Source organism: Rutilus rutilus, assembly GCF_951802725.1.
Source record: "Rutilus rutilus genome assembly, chromosome: 11".
NCBI lineage: Eukaryota > Metazoa > Chordata > Actinopteri > Cypriniformes > Leuciscidae > Rutilus > Rutilus rutilus.
In genome coordinates, this window is record NC_140216.1 from 37,666,265 (window position 1) to 37,683,503 (window position 17,239).

Consider the following 17,239-nt stretch of genomic DNA (forward strand, 5'->3'; position numbering starts at 1 on the left):
AGTAAAACTGGATTAAACAAACAAAAAAGTTTATATGGTACTCCAGGGTACTAAAAAATACCATGGTATTAGCCATAGTAACACATACAAAATTACCAGTGAAATATCATGCATCCAAAAACAGGATCCTGAATGATGAATAAAATACATAAACCTTATGCGCTACTTTTATTATCATATTAATCCTAGAGAGAATCTATTTGTAATGGTCCATTATGAATAAGTGTTTTGTGAAATGCATGAGTTCTCCATCATATGCTGATGTGTGTGTGTGTGTGTGTGTGTGTGTGTGTGTGTGTGTGTGTGTGTGTGTGTGTGTGTGTGTGTGTGTGTGTTCTGCCCCCTGCAGGCTGTGTGTGTGAGGGTCTTACCATGTTCCTCCTTGACCTTCTTCAGGCACTGAGTCAGACTCTCATTAGTCGGGCACTGGTAGTGACAAATTGGGCACCAGGTCAGGAAGCAGACAGACTGGCTAAACCGACCGTCTGCTAGCGGCCTCGCGTCACCCAGGTCAGATAAATCCCATCACATAGAGCCTCTTTCACCTAGATATCATCATATAGAGACAGTGTCGGTTCCCCGAATTTGGAAATCCAAAAAACGTTTAAACCCATCTAAGGTTAAAAATTTTATTGATGTTCAACAAATAAAAAACAGCTATAATACAGATGAGCAAATGCTAAAGCTTGGGTTGCTGAATATTCGATCGCTTACTTCAAAAGCACTCATTGTTAATGATATGATTTCAGATAATAACCTAGATGTGCTGTGTTTGACAGAAACCTGGCTAAAACCAAACGATTACATTACTTTAAATGAGTCCACCCCGCAAGACTACTGTTATAAACATGAGCCTCGTCTGAAAGGCAAAGGGGGAGGAGTTGCTGTAATTTATAGTAATATTTTCAAAACCACTAAGAAATCAAGTTTTAAATATAATTCTTTTGAAGTGTTAGTACTTAATGTAAAAATATATAGTATAAATGATAAATCACGTTTGAGATTTGTGCTGGCTACTGTATACAGGCCACCAGGGCACCATACAGACTTTATCAAAGAATTTGCGGACTTTTATCAGAGTTAGTATTGGCTGCAGATAAAGTACTAATTGTTGGTGATTTTAATATACACATCGATAATGAAAAAGATGCATTGGGTTTGGCATTTAAAGACATTGTAAACTCAATTGGAGTTAGACAACACGTGTCAGGACCTACTCATCGTCGTAATCATACTCTAGATCTAATATTATCACATGGAATAGATGTTGATGCCGTTGAAATTCTGCAGCAGAGCGATGACATCTCAGATCATTATCTAGTCTCGTGTAAATTACATTTAGCCAAGGCTGCAAAGCCGACTCCGTGTTTCAAATATGTTAGACCTATCACTTCTGCCATTAAAGATTGCTTTATTAATAATCTTCCTGATCAGTTTCATCACCTTAGCATCCCGGATAGCTTAGAAGAACTTGATATTGCAACAGAAACTTTTAACTCTCTCTTTTCCAGCACTTTAGACACAGTTGCTCCTTTGCGCTTAAAGAAGATTAAAGAAAATAATCCAACGCCGTGGTACAACGAGCACACTCGGGCCCTTAAGAGAGCAGCCAGAAAAATGGAGCGCAACTGGAAGAAATCAAAACTAGAGGTATTTCGCATTTCATGGAAAGAGAGCTCGATTGCATACAGAGAGGCTTTAAAAGCTGCTAGATCTGCTTATTTTTCAACCCTATTAGAAGAAAATAAACAAAAGGTTTTTATTTGAAACAGTGGCTAAACTAACGAAAAAGAAAGCTTCAAACACAGAAGTTTCCAAGCAGCACAGCAGTAATGACTTTATGAACTTCTTCACTTATAAGATTGATAATATCAGGGACAAAATTATAACTATGCAACCGTCTACTACAGTATCGCATCAGGAAGTGCATTGTAGTCTCCCTGAGGAAAAATTTGATTCATTCGTTGCTATAGGAGAGGAAGAATTGACTAAACTCGTTAAATCATCTAAATCGACAACATGTATGTTAGACCCTATACCGACTAAGCTACTGAAAGAGATGCTTCCAGAGGTCATAGATCCTCTTCTTAATATCATTAATTCGTCTTTATCATTAGGATACGTACCAAAAAACTTTAAGCTGGCTATGATTAAACCGCTTGTTAAAAAACCACAACTTGATCCTACAGAATTAGTCAATTACAGGCCGATCTCGAATCTACCTTTTCTGTCAAAGATATTAGAAAAGGCAGTATCCTCACAACTATGTTCCTTTTTAGAAAGAAATGATATCTGCGAGGATTTTCAGTCAGGATTTAGACCGTACCATAGTACTGAGACAGCTCTCGTTAGAGTCACAAATGATTTGCTCTTATCATCCGATCGTGGTTGTATCTCTTGTAATAGCAATTTTTTATCTCACTGGGAAAAACAGCATCACAGGGTTAAGGAACACTCAAAAGGCAAAATTGTAATAAAGAAGAAAAGGCCTTTATTCTTTGAGGAATCTTTTCGCAACCGCAGCCACCCAGATGTGAAACAGAAAGCCTACTGACATAATAAAACTGAGACATTTTATACAGGTTTCTGACACTCTTGACTCCTCCTTTCCCAGTTTCAGTAAATTTCCTTAAAGACATCTTATATCTCAAGCTAGTATGGACTGGTTCTACCCCCCCTGGGCAGGTCATGCTGTTCTTTGTCCCTGAGAAGCCAAAAGGCCTTCATTTACAATCTAAATGACCTCCTGCTTTCCTCAGGAGGGGGCCTGGGACCCTACTATATGACATCCTGTATTCTTCGACTAAGATTCTTTCTCGTGCCTAGGTGTTTGTTATCTCCCCGGGCTATCTGGTTTATTACATCTGCTCTTTCCTACCCCCAATTCAGCTGTTAGAAATGCTTTTACACACACTCAAATGAAATCAACAAGTTTTAAATGAATGGACACAAGAACAATGAATTTTTCATTAACATCTCCCCCCTGTTTATCATTCTCTGATAACCAATAAAATAATAAAAATTCATTTCTATTTTCTAAAATCAATCAAACCCATTTTACTATTAAATCTTTAAGCATGTATATCAATACTAAGCCCTAATTTGATTCAATCAAATAAAATCGCAAAACTTTTCTTCAACCATTAATTGGTCAACATTTTCTCCAGATATGTTGATCATCTCGTTGCCTCATGGACGTTCCATCTTCACCAATATGACACTTTGTGTGCTGTTGAAATGGTCTTTTTCCAACGTTGGCAGGAGAGGTATGTTCTAGCGCATATCCTTGATCTTCCACTTTATTCTTTGCGCTGGCGTGTGAGGTTGTTGATGTTGGTTGGTATAGTTTTAGGTCAGATGCTCGGACCCAGGTCTAACATCCTTCAATCATTTTCAAATCCTTACAAGATTTTCCCTTAGATCACGATCGCACCCCCACTGGAATGAGTCATTTACTGTCTACTGTCACCTGCGAATGGAGGCCTTAAGTGATTTTGTTAGTGAGCGCGTGTCTTGTCGTCCCTTTGGTGTGACCTGTGAAATTTTCAACCTGAAACATATCACCGGATAATTTCTTGCTCATTGAATAGCACTCAGGGTCCTTGTCCCCTGAAAAAAACATTCAACCCACGTTGCTCATGTTAACAAAACAATACAGAATCAGTTCTGTTTGGTTCAATCCATCCTGACATCCTGCAAAATGAAAATTTTAAGTTAGGCATTACACAGGGTTAGGCACTGTTTCTTCACTTTGCTCATGCCATGCGCAAAAGTCTGCATCTTCTGTAAAGAAAAACAAATGTTGAGGTTATTGTCACATAGTTTTCTTTTGTCTGCTGTGCTGCCACATCTGCTCCGGCGTTTCCTGTCAAAACAATTCTTGTTATTAGCACACTTAAAATACAAACAATACACACAATTAAACCCAATGTCCTCCCAACATTTATCTTCCCACCTGTGCGATGGCTTTCAGCAAATGTGAACCCCTTAGTAAACCAGATCTAGCTGGTTAATACAAATAAAGTTCTTCAAATAAACCCCTCCTGGACTTTTACTGTCCTCATATACCGATGAGGTCAAAGCTAGATAACCTCTCAGCCTGCTGTGAAGACAATGGGTTTAGCCCTCCCCCCTGGATTTACTGTTTTCCCACCTGTGAGGCCGAAATGTCTTTGTTTGTGGCCTGAATACAAATTATCCATACTAAAAAGTTCAAAGACTCATCTGACCACTTGTTTTACTGTGCGTTCTCTTGTTCCCGCCATGAGCATATTCATCCTCCTCTTGATGCACAACACCCATCTCGTGCATAAATTTAATATAATAAAATTCTCTTACTTTTATCAGACGCTTTTATCCATAGTGACTTCCATTTCAAAGTACACATTTACATTCTTATCAGTTCTTGCTTTCCCTCTGAAATCAAACCCATGACCTTGGCGTTACAGGTGTCAAACTCTAATGTTTGAGCTACAAGAAAACTACAATATTTGTTAATATTTATTTGGTGACATTTGTTTGGATAAAGTTTGCTAACCCAAACGTTGTCCTTCAGCCAAATTTCCCATCTTTCTCTGCCTCTGAAATAAAAATATTACTTAAAGCCACAATTTCATCTTCTTATCAAATTATTTTTTAAGGCAACGGCCCCTAGTCTCACAGCGTTTCTTGCTTTTCAAGCCTATTGTTTGGTCTCTTAATCAACTGTCATCTACGAACATTCTCCAGGTCATCAATTGGTCAGGTCAGGTCGTGTACACTTTGTCAACGTCAGTACACTTCGTCAACGTCAGTCGAATAACAATCTTCCCCTTTTTACAATACATAACTGTTAAGGGCTCTCTGGATAATCTGATATTTACTTAGCCTACTGTACGTGTTTGTTGCTGTCAAATTTATAACTTTTTCTCAACACATGACTGACGGCTATCTACGACTTCACAATTCTAATTTATCAATACTTAAACCTGTCCAGAAAGTAATTCAAATCTACTGCACATCATGAATGACCAAAATAATAATTAACAGACAGAGCTCGATGATCAATCAACTTAAAGCTCATCCTGTTCTGTGTTGCCTTCTCATCAGATTGACTCACAATCCTCAGCTTACTTTCAAATTTGTCATTCGCCTTAACCCATCTATAATGCTAAAACACTCTTTCCAGAGGTTAATGACAAATTTATACACACTATTCAGACAGAACAGTTGTCCTAAACTAACACATACTGTACAAACATGAATTAACACTCACACTCATCCCTGACTATGAACTGCTCATATTTCTTATTCATATCTTTTCTCTAAAAAGATTTAAATTTTAAATGACATTTTAACCTTACATTTTCCTGCATCTTTTATCTAATGTTTTTATGGCCTCTTAACCAGTTTCAAAGCATGTCTGTTCATTATCCATCTGATTTTAGAAAAGTCAGCTGGATTGTTTTGGTGCATTATCTTATTTTGCTCCAGCTTTCTTTGGCTGACTGATAACAGAAAGACAGACAGAGTACCATCCTCTTCCTCCACTCAAGCAGTCTCTTTCTCTCTCATTATAAGCAAATAATCTTTTCAACAGCCTCCTAGGACTGTAACTAAAATAATCATAGTCATATTCAATCGTTCTATGATCTTTTCTAAGGTTATCTTTAGTTTAAATACTCAATTTACCTAACCTTTGTTTTCCAGAAAATTCTCTTGAGTCATCTTTAGCCACCACCATGTCTTATAGTGGTCCTTTGTCATGTCTAAATGATCTACAGGAGTCAGAACTGACACATTAGTTCAGCATCGACACAAATCTCTGTGTTTTCCTTGCTCATCAGGCAACTAACATTACAACTTTTTTTTTTTTTTTTTTTTTTTTTTTTTTTAAGCTGTCTCCACAACAGATAACCACTAGTTCAATGGTCTCTGCTGGCTCCTGAATGCCCATTCAGATCAGCTCTTAACCTATAATTGTCTTTTCTTCAGGGTGTTGTCCCCTGGCATAGTTGCAGACACTTGTCAGAAAAACAAGCCATTCAATCAACGCGGTTTCTGGTGAGTGGTATATAGAGGAACTCACATTTTCTGGGTCAGACGGCCGTAACTTCTCACAGCTCATCTCGCCTCTCAATGATCTGCTGATGCTGGTCGCCACTCAGTCAATCAGCGCCACTCTCATATCCATCTCACATAAAAACACCTCCATCAGGAAATGCCCAGTGTTTTTGCGTGAATTCCCCTGTCTTAGGTTGCCCTTTTGGCCAGAGGGTCTTACCCGTCTCTGGGGTAAACACTTCGTACACACGTGGTTACCGCTCTTTACCATCACAGAATCTGTGACCGTTTTCTTCAACATAATCTGTTGTTTTCTGGAGCTTAGGAAAAGGCGCATTCAAGAGTCATCAGAGCCATTCTGACCTAATAGTGTTCACAGGGAGACAGGTTAATAACAACAGTATTTAATCACTTAAATTCATTAATCATCTTAAAGGTAGCAACCTGCTTAGATTATAGTCAGTGAATTTAGATCACAATCGTACATTCAGTGTACTGTTACTTCTGTAGCCGGAGCCATCAGCCCTGTTTTATGGTGGAGGCTAAAATCAGACAAAGAAGCGGTCCTAAAATAAACTAGTCAAAAATGTCACTTCTATCATTTAAGGTCTGCATTATTATTTTAAAGACTTCTTTAAAATCATTCAGTTTTACTTTTAAAACATTTACAAATTGTCCTCTAAATTTGTCAAATCTGAACTGCCTGTAGCATGATTTGTTTTAGCTCTTCCGCATCTATGAATCTGTTCAGTTGAAACACTGTGCTTTACACAGGCTCAGACAACAGCTTTCCGCTGATATTGAATGAGAGAGAGACTCTTGAGGCATTCAGGACTGGTACTGCATTCTCATAAACCTTTAACTTCAGACTTTATCTGCCATCTTTTCTTTAACTGTAGCCCATCTTAAGGCATCTTTTCCATAAATTACATGTATTGTAATTTAGACATTACAAATATCCACTCCGAATGAGTCTCTGTTGCACTGAAACTGTGGCAGTTTCAGTTACAGCACATGCCAGATTCAGATAAGCAAACCTGTTTTGGCCAAATCACAATCTTATCTTTTAAAATCAACATTAACAAGCCTTTGTTTAATCAAATGCCTTTTACACATTTTACATTTAGCAACTGTTAATCCTGTAACACTGCTTCTGTTTATTTTATCTTAAAGAAATAATACGAATTATTCTAGTTCTTAATAACAATTTCATTTCAATTTTACTTCAATGTTTTCCCTAGGAGTTTATCAATCTGCTTCTATGATTCAACTTTTGAGGCTGCTCCCTGCTTGTGATACATTTTTTTGATTATCATTATAAATCATTCATTAGATTTGTCTCTCCATATCATCTAAAACCTTATCAAAGCGTTTCATTCAAAACACAATCATCCTTTTAGTGACCGGTACTTTTAAAATATTTTGCAACTCATTTAGTCTTATCCGTAATTTTACGTCAACCGGTACTTGTTATAGTTCCTTCCTTTCAAAAGGAATTCCTTACACTTAAATCTTTCAATCTTCTTACAACTTTCAAAAGTTCCAACTATCAACTTTATTTCTCCCTCATTTACTTTTACAGTCATACAGTGCGCATACAGTCACTGAATGACCCAGCTGACTGCAATAAAACACTCTCTGTTATTCTACCTACAATCACTGTGATCTTTTTAACATCTCCACCCTACTTTACGCCCCTGAAGCAGAGCGTTCCTATTCAGGAAATGCAAACAGAGCCACTGATAAGTTCTCTGCATTTTTCCCCCACTGTCCCAGCTGCAAATTCAATTACAATAGCCGAATCACAATCTTCATCATATTAACACTGATCTACTTTCTAACTCATATTAACACAGACTTTTCTTTAAATTTGTGTTAGTTTGGCACTTTCTTTGTTTGGAGCCAGTCAAGTTACTATTTATCTTTCCAATCAGAATCAAACTTTTACAAAAACATAATCTGCAAATTAATCTGCTTACAGCATTAGCTCTCTTTTGTATCAGGACTATTCAGTTACTCTTCATACAGTATAAAGAAATTTAGCATGTCATTAATTTCATTAACACTGGTTTGATAGCTTATTCAAATGATTAGTATGCAGATTCAACTTAATATTATCATTATTCAGTCCCACTTATCTCTACTGTTCCACAGAAATCACAAGATTCTCTAAATCTTCTCAGTCTCTAAATTACACAGACAGCTATCTTAGCCGCTTGCACCTTCAACTCTTGTTACAAAAGTATGGCAATCTATTCTTCAATACCCTTGTTTTCATAACATTAATACAATAAAGCATTCACATCGTCATTATTGGCAGAACATTAATTTTCATAAGCGACACGGAAAATCTAAATATTCTAAACGGGTTTCACAAAGTTTCTGATTAACTTTAGTCACACGTGTCTAGGGAAATTATCTCCAACCCATAATTTCCTTTATAAAACAATATATTTTCCTTAAATGGCTTAATATCAACAAAATATCCAATCTCTGGACATTTTCTAATTTGATATTATCATCAACAACACTGATTACAAAACAAGTATACATTTAACATTCAGAAGCTGGTTTGAACAAGCAAGCGCTGTTGCTGTACTCCCAGCATAGCTGGACCCTTTAGGTTCAAAAGACAATCGTTTTACTTAATGAAACATTCCTTATCCTTATAAACATATCAATCCCTGTTAATCATACTCAACGCCCCATTTCCATCTAAAACTCACCTTTCGTACCATTTCAACTTAATTTGACTTAATAGTTCCATGAACTCTATCGTTCCCTACATGTCAGTTCCTTCTGCATCTGCTCAATTCAACAATTCACTGTTTCCATCAGGAAAAACATCCTATCTTCCCCTACATGTCAGTTCCTTCTGCATCGACTCTGTTCTCTTTTATCTGCTTCTTTCCCATCCAACAATTCACTGTCCGTTCACAGTTTTACACTCATGAACAAACTTCAACAACCCTTTCTGACTAGTAACGGATAAGTTAGCATTTCAGAAAACCCTGTAGGCTACTTTTGTACAATCTCATATGCTCATCATTCACAACACTGCTCAAATCATCAGTCATAGCTTTGCTCAAAGTTTCATCAGCCACACATAAAGATCCTTTACACACGTTTAACACACACACAACAACCATTCTGTTTTCCCTCGTTCTTTTCTATTGATTCTTTTACAACATTGAGTCTTATCTTACTCAGGTTCCCGCCTCGGGGAAATACATTTACATTTACCACCATAATTATTTCTCCTTTGACAGAAAATTGGTGTATAAAAATGATCTACTTTACTGTTAGATGACCCCATTTTTGGCTGAGTTCCTCTTTTCTGGATTTCACAATTCGACACGTGTCTTACAGAATCTGTCAAACGTCTTCGACAGACCCGATCTTTCCCTTACCCCAAGATCGGTCGGGTGGTTTGTAATTACGTTTCACTCAAAAACTTCCTATAAGCACTTTCCAGCGCTCGATTAATTCTGATTTGACGTGGCTCTTCCGTCCACCTAAATCGATTAATTTTTTTTATTTTTTTTATTTTTTTTTTTGGTTACTAGCACTTTTGAGTGAAACTAATTAATCAATAACTGTGATTCCCCTGAATCTGTGATTCCCCTGAATCACCTGTGGGCTTTCCGTCCACCAACGAGCTAAGTGAGGTAGAAACTGATTCGAATTCCTCAGATCAATTCCCTTACCCCCAAAAAAATTGTGATTCCCCTGAATCACCTTTCGCCCGTACCAAAAAGCAAAACTCAGCCAATATGGTTCACGTTCACTCACAATTATCAAATTACACTCAACTTCAATAAAACAATTTGCCGTGTCTTACCCAGATGCTTTTTTTCTGTTTCTCCCGCAATCCGCGGATTCTTTATTGTCCTGGTGGGAGCTTCCCCTTCTGGTCCTGAACGCGGTGTTGGCTCTTTCTCTCGTAATCTGTTGAGTTTCTATCTCAAACCGTCGAGGTATAAGACGGCTGCCTGTTGCTGCCGAGGTTGTGCACTTTCCCGTCAAATCCGTTCTCAGGACCAGGAGAAGAAGCGTCCGCACAGGATCCCTCTTCTGACACCAGCTGTAATAGCAATTTTTTATCTCACTGGGAAAAACAGCATCACAGGGTTAAGGAACACTCAAAAGGCAAAATTGTAATAAAGAAGAAAAGGCCTTTATTCTTTGAGGAATCTTTTCGCAACCGCAGCCACCCAGATGTGAAACAGAAAGCCTACTGACATAATAAAACTGAGACATTTTATACAGGTTTCTGACACTCTTGACTCCTCCTTTCCCAGTTTCAGTAAATTTCCTTAAAGACATCTTATATCTCAAGCTAGTATGGACTGGTTCTACCCCCCCTGGGCAGGTCATGCTGTTCTTTGTCCCTGAGAAGCCAAAAGGCCTTCATTTACAATCTAAATGACCTCCTGCTTTCCTCAGGAGGGGGCCTGGGACCCTACTATATGACATCCTGTATTCTTCGACTAAGATTCTTTCTCGTGCCTAGGTGTTTGTTATCTCCCCGGGCTATCTGGTTTATTACATCTGCTCTTTCCTACCCCCAATTCAGCTGTTAGAAATGCTTTTACACACACTCAAATGAAATCAACAAGTTTTAAATGAATGGACACAAGAACAATGAATTTTTCATTAACACTCTCTATTAGTGTTACTCGATCTTAGTGCTGCGTTTGACACCATTGACCACAACATTTTTTTAAATAGACTAGAAAACTATGTTGGCATTAGTGGAATTGCACTAGCATGGTTTAAATCATACTTATCTGACCGTTATCAGTTTGTAGCAGTAAATGAAGAGATGTCTCATCAATCACAAGTTCAGTATGGTGTACCACAAGGCTCAGTACTAGGACCGCTGCTGTTCACTCTGTACATGCTACCATTAGGAGATATCATTAGGAAACATGGAATTAGCTTCCACTGTTATGCCGACGATACTCAGCTCTATATTTCTTCAAAACCTAACGAAAACTACCAATTCACTAAATTAACAGAATGCATAGCTGATATAAAAAATTGGATGACTCGTAATTTCCTACTTCTAAATTCTGAAAAAACAGAGATTCTAATTATTGGACAAAAAACTTCCTCACGTAATAATCTAGAATACTGTCTAACACTTGATGGCTGCTCTGTTAAAGGGACACTTCATCCATTTGCATTAAGCTTTGCATTGTTAGAAACCCAGTCATACTATTGAATGGTCGTGCAACACTCTCTCATTTTCCCCTGAGACGGGAGAAATCCGTTATTTACCTTTTACACTTCCTCCTACAATGACGCAAAAATCGTCATTTTGCGTCATTGTAGGAGGAAGTGTAAGAGGGGGGGATTTCTGTTGAGACTACAAGCACTAGTTCCTCATCTTTCCCAGGGGGCGGGACCCGCTCACGCTACAGACCTATTACAGATCAGTGGGTGGGACTTTACTCTCTGAAACTGAAAGCAATATCCTCCATCTTGTTTGAAGCTAAGCTAACAGGCGCTGTGGAGACAGATGTAAAGTTATGACAATAGCGGAGGAGAGTGCTCAATATGTTATAGAAGAAGAGGATTTCGGAAGTCTGATGCTTGAATCAGGTGTTTGTGGCTACCTTTACAAGCCGCATTATAGCGAAGAGCAGCCGAGGCAGAAGACCTGCCTGCGCGGACGAGGAGCCCGGACTGGCTCGAGTTAGGGCGGACTGGTGGCGCCGGTGATCTCACTATGCAACTCATAGACTGTAAGATGCAACTACGAACACAGAGATAGAGTCCGTCTGCGGCAAAGAATTTCAACGATAACGATTTCTCCTGGACGAAATCTCTGAATCAGACGAGGACACGGACGTTTGTGTTGTGAACTATCCTAGTTTCGCACCGCATATGTTCTGACTGAACATCTAGGTACCATGCAATAATTCACCTTTTCGAAAGAAATACAAATGAGGAGTAATGAGTTCGCCAACTAACTAGACATTTTGTGTGAATGTGAAATGAATTTCTAGCTCTGGTGGTAGCGAGCCTTGTAGACGGAAGAGTGATTTCTCTTATAGGCAGATATGCGCTTTCTGGATTAGTGGGAGTGGCTTGCGGAGCTGTGCAATGTGGTGCATTGTGGGAGTTGTTGTCTTTCATACAAATGCGTCCTGAAGTTATTTTTTGTCTTTCCTCGGTCACGAAGGCACCAAATTCAAAATTTATTTTACATTTCGACTACATATATGACCCACTTTAAATAAAAAACAATGTTCAAATGGGTGGAATGCCCCTTTAAGTCTTCGTCGTCGGTTAGGAACCTGGGTGTGCTCTTTGATACCAATCTTTCATTTGAAAGTCACGTGTCTAGTATCTGTAAAACCGCATTTTTCCATCTTAAAAATATATCTAAATTACGTCATATGCTCTCATTGACAAATGCGGAACAATTAGTTCATGTGTTCATGACATCAAGGCTAGATTATTGTAATGCTCTACTGGGTGGTTGCCCTGCACGCTTAATAAACAAACTACAGCTAGTTCAAAACGCAGCAGCTCGAGTTCTTACCAGAACCAGGAAGTATGACCATATTAGCCCGGTTCTGTCAAAACTGCACTGGCTCCCTATTAAACATCGCATCAATTTTAAAATATTGCTGATTACTTACAAAGCACTAAATGGTTTAGCTCCGCAGTACTTGAGCGAGCTCTTAACGCATTATAGTCCTTCACGTCTATTGCGATCTCAAAATTCCGGCCAGTTGATAATACCTAGAATATCAAAATCGACTGCTGGCGGTAGATCCTTCTCCTATTTAGCACCAAAACTTTGGAACAATCTTCCTAACATTGTCCGGGAAGCAGACGCACTCTGTCAGTTCAAAGCTAGATTAAAGACACATCTCTTTGACATAGCATTCACATAATACATTATAGACTTCTATAATTCAGTGTTAGGCTGCATAGATTAGGTCAGATGGAACCGGGAACACTTCCCATAAATCCTGATGTACTTGTTACATCATGAGAAGAATGGCATCTACGCTAATTTTAGTGTCTTTGTTTATCCCGAGGTTTTCCCGCAGCCTGCCGGATCCAGGCCGTATCCAGGCCGTTTCCAGATCTGATGAAGGACCTTCGCCTGGACCCGATGACAACGCAGTGCTGAAGTGCCAACTAGTCTCTCCCTATGGAGGATCCCTTTCCCACTCTACAGATAAAGCGTCGTCGGGAAAACTCAATTTGTGTATCTACCCCAAATTGATAAAATAAAATAAAATTCTGAATCAAAACTATAAGGAAACACCAGTAATTTGTTTAGGCTTGGTTTGTAGGGAATTACAAACCTGCACACATGTATTCAAACGCACATAACTATAAAACCAATTCTTAATGCGCATATGAACTCCATCAGCGTTTCTCACAGGATCGCGTTTAAAGTTTGTGTAGAGAGAATGGTGTCGTCTTGGCGGCCCCTAATTTAATAACATATGATCGTTGCGACGGAAGCGAATCAATCAAAACTAACTTTAGTTGTAAAATAACTTTATTAAAGAACCGCTATAAAGCCAAAACATTCTCTGTTACCTTAAATTATACGTTTATCTCTGTAAAGCTGATTTGAAACAATCTACATTGTTAAAAGCGCTATATAAATGAAGATGACTTGACTTGACTTGACTAGCGATTTGCAACAGTCTGAAGGATGTTCTTCATAGTTTCATAGTGTTCCTGCTGTTTGTTGAACGTTTCGGCAACGTCATTGAAGCGCTCATCGAGGTCATTCACTCCAACATGTCGGGCCGTAAACCTGCCGGTCTTCTGATCTGCACCTGACATAAGATAGAGAGATTATAGACAGACAGACAGATAGACAGATAGACAGAAAGACAGACAGATAGATAGATAGATAGATAGATAGATAGATAGATAGATAGATAGATAGATAGATAGATAGATAGATAGATAGATAGATAGATAGATAGATAGATAGATAGATAGATAGATAGATAGATAGATAGACACACTCTCAGAAAAAAAGGTACAAAAGCTGTCGCTGGGACAGTACCCTTCAAAAGGGTACTAATATGTACACGTTTGGTACCAATATGTACCTTTGAGGGACTTATATGCACTCTTTAGGTACAAAAGTGTACCTTTTGAAAAGGTACCGCCACAGTGACAGCTTTTGTACCTTTTTTTCTGAGAGTATAGATAGATAGATAGATAGATAGATAGATAGATAGATAGATAGATAGATAGATAGATAGATAGATAGATAGATAGATAGATAGATAGATAGATAGATAGATAGATAGATAGATAGATAGATAGATAGATAGAACTGACCATTAGCTGCTGGATGTGATTGTCTTGCAGATTCTGTTTGTGTTTTACTGTTTGACTGGAGCAAAGGTTCGCTCTGTAAGTTATGGAAAAACGACATTAAAACAATAAATAAATAAATAAATAATGAGAACACATGCAGTACATAACTTAAAGACAGACTTATATGATGGCATCAAGACTTTTACATTAAGAAACCTCTGTTACATGGAATATATCAATTAGACACGGACAAATTATAAACAGAAATAAATACCCCTTACAAAAAATAAGTATAAGTAAAGTTCAAGTAGCTATATTTTTTAAGTATACTTAGTGAGTATTCAGTGCCATAAAAGCTTATGAATTCTGAAACACAAAACTGAATAATTACGAAGTCAGTATGAGCTAAGCTTAATGCTAAAGTTGTCTAATGTGTTGTATTTTATAATCTCTAGGCCAGATGAACTATAATGGCTCCAGCAGAAGAGAGAACGTCATCTCAGGGTCTCCAGAACGACCGAAGCCTGTTGAGCGAAACCGGTTTCAGTGGCTACTCGGGTCAGTTTGGGCTTCGTTTGAGCAAACTCAGTTTTTTCACACTCAAAAAAGTGGATCACCTTTTAGTGGTGTTCATCAAAATTTGATACTGGAGTTTAAGTCCAAGAAGGCATTAATGCAGGGTTTTTCCTGCAGGCCGAAGAATCTGCTCTTGACCCTTGACCTCAAAACCAGTCACATGGGTCAATTTTTCAGAATTGAGATGTATACATCTCATGAAAGCTGCATAAACAAGCGTTTCATTTCTGTATGGTTTGTTAGGATAAGACAATATTTGGCCGAGATACAACTATTGTAAATCTGGAATCTGAGAGTGCAAAAAAATCTAAACATTGAGAAAATCTCCTTTAAAGTTGTTCATTTATGTTCACGATTGTGCTGCATTCACTCACACAAATAAATGTTTTAGATATTTACGCTAGGAAATTTACTAAATATCTTCATGGTGTTGATCTTTACATAATATCCTAATGATTTTTGGCATAAAAGAAAAATGGACAATTTTGACCTATACCATGTATTGTTGGCTATTGCCACAAATATACCCGTGCGAGACTGGTTTTGTGATCCAGGGTCACATATGAAACTGTGAAACCCCCCTTTGGAAACTTTACTTTTAAGAGTGTAAACTACACACATCTGAAGATTAATCTAAAACTGAGTATTTTTGCTTTTATTTCACTGCTAACCTCGTTAAGTTGTACGCAGTGAATGACAGTGTGTTTGGTCTCGTCTCTTCCAGATCTTGGTTCAGGGTGGCGTTACGTACAGAGACGAGCCCTGGCATAAAGAATGTTTCTTGTGTTCGGGTTGTAAAGTCCAGCTGGCCGGACAGCCTTTCACAACGCAGGGTGAAGATCCGTTCTGTGTGAAGTGCTTCAGTAACCTGTATTAGACATAAAATCGTGTCGAATATGACATAAAAAAAAGCACATATCCCCCCCCAAAAAATGTCCATTTAAAAAGTTTATATAGCCTATATATATATATATATATATAGTACATCAATTTATTTAGATTTTCTCATCCTCATGTCGGTCCAAACCCCAATGACTTCTTCTATGGAAAACAAAAGAAGATATTACGCAGAATGTCCATGTTGCTCTTTTTCATTTAATGAAAGTGAATGGAGACTGGGGCTGTCAAGCTCCACACATAAAAAAATGACAAAAGTAGTCAAGCAAAACATGACTTAAACAGAACATACAAGTTGCATAAACCATGTTGTTTTTTTGGTCATTTAAAACAAGATCAACAGCCCCAGTCCCCATTCACTTTCATTATGTCTAGAAGAACTTCTTTTGGTGCACAGAAGTAAGCAATATAAGTCTGAAACAACATTGAATAAATCATCTTTAGCAGAACAACGCTAAAAAAATCCATAAAAAAGAGAAAAGTTCTGTTTACAGTTAAGTTTACAGACTTTTATATTAACCATAAATCACAACACAACACAATGCATAATTCAAAATACGGGTAAAACATGTGAAACATCAATACGGAATATTCCTTCATGTATGATATACACTTTATACATTTAGGTGTTACATTCTCCCAAATCTGTATGTTAAAAATCTCTAAACTGGAACAACACATTAGATTGTGTAAATGTATTTCACAGTTTAAATGATAAACTCAAATCATTTGAACCGAACGTGTTTCGTGCCAAAGTGACTCAGTTTTGATTTTACGTTTGAGTAATTTTCCATGTGTTTGCATTAACATCAGGCCTTTAAATTCCCTCCAACAGCAACATTCCTCAAAGAAACTTACATCTGAACAAAACACACACTGAGTGTTAATATGTGAGGTGTGTGTTCAGCGAGACAGGATTGAATCATGTAATGATGCATTAGAATGTGGACAGAAAATGTTGTTTGTATTAAACAGTGAATTTTACAGTGCACTATTTTAATGCACATGAATTAGTGTTTTATCCATTCATTTTAATAATTCTCAAATGAAATATTCACATATTAATTATGATTTAACAGATGGCTTCCTATCCTGTTGCTTTCAAAAGAATACTTTTAACTTTGTTTTTAAATGTTTGATGTATTTTTACATATGAATGGCTTCTGTAAAACTGCTCCTGTGTTTCCTTTCATAAAATGTTTGTTACATAATAAACAACAACTTTCAAATATTTGAGGTTCAGTAAAATTATGTTTTCTATTTTTTTTTTTACTATACATGTACATATACATTTCTGAGACAAAATGTCTGATAAAATATGCAGTTTAATATAAGAATATAAGGTTATGGAAATCCTGCATAGCCTATATAACTCAACCCTAACATCTCTAATCATTAATAACCCCTTCAT

At 37.5% G+C, this 17,239-nt stretch overlaps 1 protein-coding gene across 2 annotated transcripts; it reads left to right on the forward strand.

The window, feature by feature from the left end:
- The first annotated feature begins 1,439 nt into the window (after positions 1-1,439).
- On the forward strand, positions 1,440-17,018 carry LOC311299514 (uncharacterized protein). Of its 2 annotated transcripts, none has more exons than XR_014629137.1 (3): positions 1,440-1,650; positions 14,811-14,913; positions 15,656-17,018. XR_014629137.1 is itself a non-coding variant. In XM_084423112.1 (3 exons), the coding sequence occupies exons 1-3, from the start codon at positions 13,051-13,053 to the stop codon at positions 15,783-15,785; spliced, it is 456 nt and encodes a 151-aa protein (XP_084279238.1). In that variant the 5' UTR covers positions 1,440-13,050; the 3' UTR covers positions 15,786-17,018. The 2 variants fall into 2 exon arrangements, 1 of the variants encoding a protein (XP_084279238.1); XM_084423112.1 differs by having other exon boundaries at positions 1,440-13,273.
- Positions 17,019-17,239: the final 221 nt, after the last annotated feature.

Bases quoted from the DNA above. Each gene is read 5' to 3' on its own strand.
- LOC311299514 (XM_084423112.1), top strand. From the start codon at position 13,051: ATGAGAAGAATGGCATCTACGCTAATTTTAGTGTCTTTGTTTATCCCG. The intron at 13,274-14,810 runs GTATCTACCCCA...TATAATCTCTAG, and splicing joins GTCGGGAAAACTCAATTTGT to GCCAGATGAACTATAATGGC. The intron at 14,914-15,655 runs GTCAGTTTGGGC...CGTCTCTTCCAG, and splicing joins CGGTTTCAGTGGCTACTCGG to ATCTTGGTTCAGGGTGGCGT.